At 44.0% G+C, this 6136-nt stretch overlaps 1 protein-coding gene across 1 annotated transcript in view; it reads right to left on the minus strand.

The window, feature by feature from the left end:
• Positions 1-5461, minus strand: part of DGKQ (diacylglycerol kinase theta) — an 87440-nt gene extending 81979 nt beyond the window's left edge. The window contains exon 1 of the mRNA XM_038125571.1: positions 5257-5461. Coding sequence (XP_037981499.1) covers positions 5257-5461 — 205 coding nt within the window. The remainder of the gene's footprint in view (positions 1-5256) is intronic.
• Between the last annotated feature and the right edge of the window lie 675 nt (positions 5462-6136).

A 6136-nucleotide genomic window follows, 5' to 3' on the forward strand; every position in this document is an offset into this window, starting at 1 on the left:
GAGTCAGACTGAGGCAGTAACAAGATGATATATGAAAGTGCTGTGCAAGGCTTGGTACTGGATTACAGGCTTTAGCACTTTCTGCAGTAAGTTATTTACTACCTAATTGAGTTTCTGGACTGAAATCTGAGCTAATGCTATCAACACAAACTATAGCTTCCAGCTACAAAAGCTGTGTGCATTCTCACAAAGCACCCTGTCCTTTTCTCTGCATCACTGATGGTGACAGTGATATTTTCCTCTGAGGCACTGCCAGAAGGAGGCAGGGAAAAGAAAAGCATAAATTCTCTTCAGTACAAAATGGATTATCCTTCAAATACAGACCAGTAAATTGCATTTTTCAATGTGTCAGTCAATGCTCCAAACATTTTTCTCAACATGTATATCAGCTGAACTGAGCCAAGTTTCTGTGTAAGGTTTTATTTTGTGGAATTTTTTGGGAGTGTGTGTGTGGTTTGGTTCCCCCCCCCCCCCAAATTTTTGACTGTCTTTGTTTGCTCCATCTAAGTTGCAAATTCAGCAAAGTCACATTCACTCCAATATCTCAGCACCAAACATCTTGTTGCACGAAAAGACCCCACCACTGCAAGAAAACCACAGAAGAATAAAGATAGAAAAGTCTTGAAAATGCAAACTGATTGGAGGATAGAAGGGAAATTCTATTGTGGTAAAGTACCAAAAGCAAGCAAAGCTCATCACAAGAAGGAAGAATATGTTTTTCCTTTTGAACTGCAAGCATTAAGACTCTTGGGGGCATCTCATATATCACTCACTTCCTTCAAAACAGATCTGAATGAAAACTGTAAGGTCAAGGATGTTTCACATGCCTATCTCAACAACAAAGCTAGAAAGGATGAGAGTCCAAGGAGACTGCCCCTTGTCCCCTTATTCCCTGCTACTACTTCCATTTCTCAACAAACTCCCAGCTTTAACATACCTTCCCTATTTGACTCTATTTTCTTAGGACAGCCTTTAAATTTAACAGACTGCGTACAAAATTTGTCCAAAATATGCATCTGAAGACTGCTACAAATGCTGTCTGAACATCTCCAAGCTCTCCTAAATCAACAAGGAACAACATGGCTTGTCCTTATCTGGGACATGCCCGTATAAATCACAGCAGCTTTCTGGCTGTCTTGCCAAATCTGAGATTTATGTCATAAATATAACTCAGATCCATCGTTTACATTTTATTCTGGAAAAGCTGTGGTGTTGTCAGCCAACATCTAAATCAGATTAAGAGAAACAAAGCTTTATACATCTTGGAATAAGTTTGGATGGTCTGCTTAGAAGCCTGAAAAAAATAATTTAAACCACCCCTCTGCACCCTCCAAATCCCTTCAACTCCTCCCCCAAAAACAAAACCAGAAAATAAAGGTGTTGTTTCCCCAAAATATTATTTGACTTACAGCCTTCATATCGAGACAGGGGCCCTATCTGCTCAAATACATATCAAGAAGTCCATAACTGCAGCTTCCCATAAATATTTGAATAAAATACGCAGATATAAAAAACATAAAATGGTTAAACAATTGTAAATTTTCAATCAAACTTGCTTATTACTTAAATCCTGTACACTTTATCCTTGGCCACAGCAAACCACACTGACTTTACATTATAAAGTTTTATAGAACTGGAAATATTTGTAGCCCCCAAAAAGGTACAGACCCACAATTCGTCCAACTCTTTTTTTTTTCTTTAAGTGTTTTATGTAGAATAAAAGCACTGTGAAAAGAAATGTATTTATTGGTGGCTGAAACTAATCCCAAACTCCAGTATAAAGCTACCTTTTAATGTATGAAATTGGTCCTTCTGTGAAGTACCAGTAAGAGCTCTCTTTACACTTCTTATACAGACTTCATATATCTAGTATTTTTCATTTCTAAGATGCGTACACACATGCACAAAACGTCAGTCATTTACACTGCCTCTTCTTTGGCAAGCCTGAGGAAATTTAAACCCACTCAAACCTGAAATGACCATGCTTAGGAAAGTAAGAGCAATATAAGAAGCAGTTTTTCATGCTACAACTCAAGCTTCACTTTTTCTTTCAAACATACACGCATATTTATCAAAGGAAGTCACAGCTACAAATAGCAAAGTGGTAAGAAAAACAGTTCTTTACAAAAGATTTACAGAAAACAGATTTGTCAGGGTGGGGAGGATATGTGAATAAACCACAGATGCAAGCCTGGTTGACTGATGTTACATAAATATGTGCACGGAAGCTTAATACGGTGACATCTTCAGACCCAACTGGACACCTTTTACACATAAGAAGAACATTGCATCCCCTATAAAATTCACTTGTAAAAATATCTTGCCAATCTAAGCAAGAGAGCTGCAATTCTCCCCTGGAGCACCTTCAATTCCATACAAAGAGCTGGTGACAGTGGTCTGGCCCCCACTCAGACTGGAGTGGGAAATAGTATCTCATTTAAACAATCAGAATAGATGCAGGGCACTTTATGCCTTTTACGGTGAGCATCAGGGCATCTCTTCCATATACTTTTTGGAATTCACAGAGAAAACCTAAAGACTATCTTGGCCTCCACTATGAGAATGTTTTGAGAATTCATCCTATTTTCTTGCACTTTTGCTACACAGCTATGTAAGCCACATGGGCACGTGCCAGTCTACTGAGTAGCTGATAAATTAAAAGAAAAACCCCAAAAACTTCATCATTCACACACAGATGATGCCATTCTCCAAGGGTCTAAAGTTCAATCACAATTAAAACTCAAATCCAGGTGATTTAGGCCACAGCTACTCAAACTAATAACAGATAAGAGGTGAGCTTTTTTGATTTGTTTCTTCTTTTTTTTTTTTTGCCTTTCCTAACTGGAGGAGTCACACCATGAGCGTGTTTAGTTCCCTTCAAAGATTGGAAGCTTTCTGTTTTGGTAAGAACCAGCTTAGGGAATGTCAACACAAACAGCATCAGGAGACTAAACATCTGAACCTAGAGATATGGAAGAGCAACCACTGCAAATACACTTAGAAAAAGGCCCCTCGATGGCTTCAAGTTGAAACCTGTAGGTGGTTCATCAAACCGAGTCCAAAGGCAGCTGCAACTACACCTGCAAACCTTGACTCTCTGCAGAGAAGAAAAAGGAGGTAGTAATCATCCATCATACCATGTTTTTCAAGTCTACAGCAAACATTTCCTTCTCTAATAGCTGGATGGGTTACTTTTTTGTTTTAACAACCTGGCACTCCTTCTATCACTTTCTAAAATGCAGTGATCAAACTCCATTAATTAAAGTAAATGTGACAAGGAGGTAACTATTAAATGTAATTTAAGAAATTCCATTTAATATATTAGCATTTATTAAATAACTTGGAACTTGACAACCGCAAACACACGAGCAAATGATCCACCAGGTGGCTTTGAGATTTGTTGTTTAGCAGCAAGTTGCTGTAAAGACAAACATGACTCTAAGCATAACTGGTTGAAAATAGATGAAAGGACAAACAACAAACAAAAAAACCAAGCAAACAAAAAATACCCCAATTCTTATTCTTCACCCAGTGGAGACACTGATGTGCTAGGTGCCATTACAGGGTTTTCCTGCACACTCTGAGCAGAGAATGTTAGAGGTAATGAAAACGGAGAGTATTTCCCCTCTCTTGTATTACCCCTCATGCAGTGAGGTTTGGGGTGGAGTTTTCAGATGTAGTTTTAAAAGAGATATTTTAACCATGCAGCTTGGAAGTGCCCCATTGGCACATCAGACAGTGGTGCTAAAGATGCTTTTCCAGAATTCTGCTGGAAAAGCCAAAGGGGAAGAAAAGTTCCAGAACACCAACTGCAGTGGAAAACTAGGAAAAAATCCTAAATGCAACTCGCAGGAATACACCACCTTTAAGTATGTTATATGTGAATGGATAAAAAAAAAAAAGAGACATTCTGGTCCTTTCACATTTTGCTAGCAATACCTGTTAGTATTACCAAAACTATTCAGATCTTTAACTGAGAAACTGGCACCTGAAAGCCCAGTTTTATGACTCAAAAAATTTGCCATTTTGTAAGTCAGTGATGAAAGAGAACACAGAAGACTGGCTTTGTGCATTTTCACAATGAAAGAAATTATCATGTGAGCTTGGAGCTTTTTTGCATATTAGGATAAACAATGACCTTATGCTACACAGACAGAACAATATTTCCCTCAGAAAACTTTTAAGTAAATATAAAACCATCCTTGCAAGATTTGCTTTGCACCACACAGGAACATGATTTCCACCCAACTTAATCCAGCACTCTCTTTACCCCTGGAAATGACAAAAGGCAGGAGTTATTTCAAGAACTGCAGGGTACTTGTTCTACATCCACAGCCTTGTTTGACACCCACTCAAACAATGAGGCTCTTGTACAACCTGACTCTTTGGACCTGGCCTGGGAGCTGCAACCCAAGCCAGCTGGACTGCATATGCTCATGAAGACATCATGTTTTGTGCTGTTTTGTTTGAGTTTTTGTTGTTGGTAGTGGTGTGTTTGTTTTCCTTTAAAGAGGGACACAGAGATCCACTCTTTTTGCTATGACACCACTGGATTTTGCTGCATCAGTTATAATTTTTATCTGTTCCAAGAACCACGGCTGCCGTGTAGTCCAGCAAGGAAACCTAGCAATTCTTTCACCCCTTCCTGGCGTCAGCCAAGGTTTAAAAGGTTCAAACTCCACAGAGGTCTGTGGAATCAGGCATTTCAGCAGGTAAGGGTGCCCCTGAGATGGATCCACTGTGAGCTTGCTGGGGTGCTTGGTGGCTCACAGTGTCTACTCCAGGATCGGCTGAGGCACTGCTGGATCACAGCACACACCGGTGTCACCACACAGAAGTGAGCAGTGACACATCTCTGATTTTACATTATTTTTGTTAGGAATTACTATTATTATTATTTATTCCTATAATTTAAAATAGGAACAGAATTTTCAGCACTACTCTAATTTTCAGACTTGATTTTTGCAATTTACGACTGTTATTAGACTATTACTAGAATTTTGATTACTACCATTAGACACTTCTTTTTGTGATGGAATGCACTATTTTTATTACTGTTTTTCAGTATTGCGTTTTAACATTGCGGTTTTGCACTAGATTTTAAAAGCAGATTTTAGTACTGTAGTTTGTTGATACTAATTATGAATAGAGTTTTTATCAGCACTGGGTTTAGGAAATTTTTCCTCCCCCCCACGTCGCCCCGGACGCGTCCCCGGCAGGTCCCGCACGCCCGCCGCCGCCCCGGCAGCCCCTTACCCTCGCACTGGTAGCCGGCCAGCCCCCAGATGAAGTCGGTGCAGTAGTGGCAGAAGGTGGGCTTGGTCAGGGTCACCCTGCGGAACGCGTGGCCCGGCGGGCTACTGCTCCCCGCCGCGGCGCGGCCCCGCCCGCCCAGCACCGGGCTGGAGGCCGGGCTGCCGCTGCCGCTGCCGCCGCGCAGCGAGCGCGCCCCGTCCGCCATTCCCGCCGGGCGCCCGCTCCGCGCGCTCCGCGCCGGCCGCCGCTCGCCCGCCCGCGCTTCCGCCCCGGGGCGGCGGCGGGGGCGGGCGGGGGCGGTGCCGCGGCAGCGCCGGCGGGCGGCGCGCGCTGCCCCCTGCCGGCCGCGCCCTCCGGGCCGGCCCGGCCTGTCCTTCCAGGGCCCGGGCGGCGCCGGCCCCGCCGCCTCCCCGGGCAGCCCGGCCCGGCCTGTCCTTCCAGGGCTCGGGCGGCGCCGGCCCCGCCGCCTCCCCGGGCAGCCCGGCCCGGCCTCCGAGCGCGCGCTCTGTGAAGAAGCTCCGCCTAGCGTCCGTCCTAAACGTCCCCTGGCGCGGCTAGAGAATAGGCTCTCTCTGCTGTCCCTAGCTGCCTCGGAGAAGAGGCCGACCCCCAACTGGCCACCCGCTCCTCTTAGGGAGTTGTACAGATTGATAATGTCACCCCTGAGCCTCATTTTCTCCGGCTGAACGGGCGCAGCTCCTTCGGCCGCTCCTTGGAAGACTTGTTCTCCAGCCCCTTTGCCATCTTCGTTGCCCTTCTCTGGACTCAGAGGTAAGACCTCCAGTTTTTTTGCCACGACATTGAACTGGAAGGTTTTGCTGTCCTTTTGTCATACCATTTTAGAGCGCACAAAGCTCCGCCTCGAGAAGATTTGTGATGA

The sequence above is a fragment of the Motacilla alba genome, chromosome Z (assembly GCF_015832195.1).
Source record: "Motacilla alba alba isolate MOTALB_02 chromosome Z, Motacilla_alba_V1.0_pri, whole genome shotgun sequence".
NCBI lineage: Eukaryota > Metazoa > Chordata > Aves > Passeriformes > Motacillidae > Motacilla > Motacilla alba.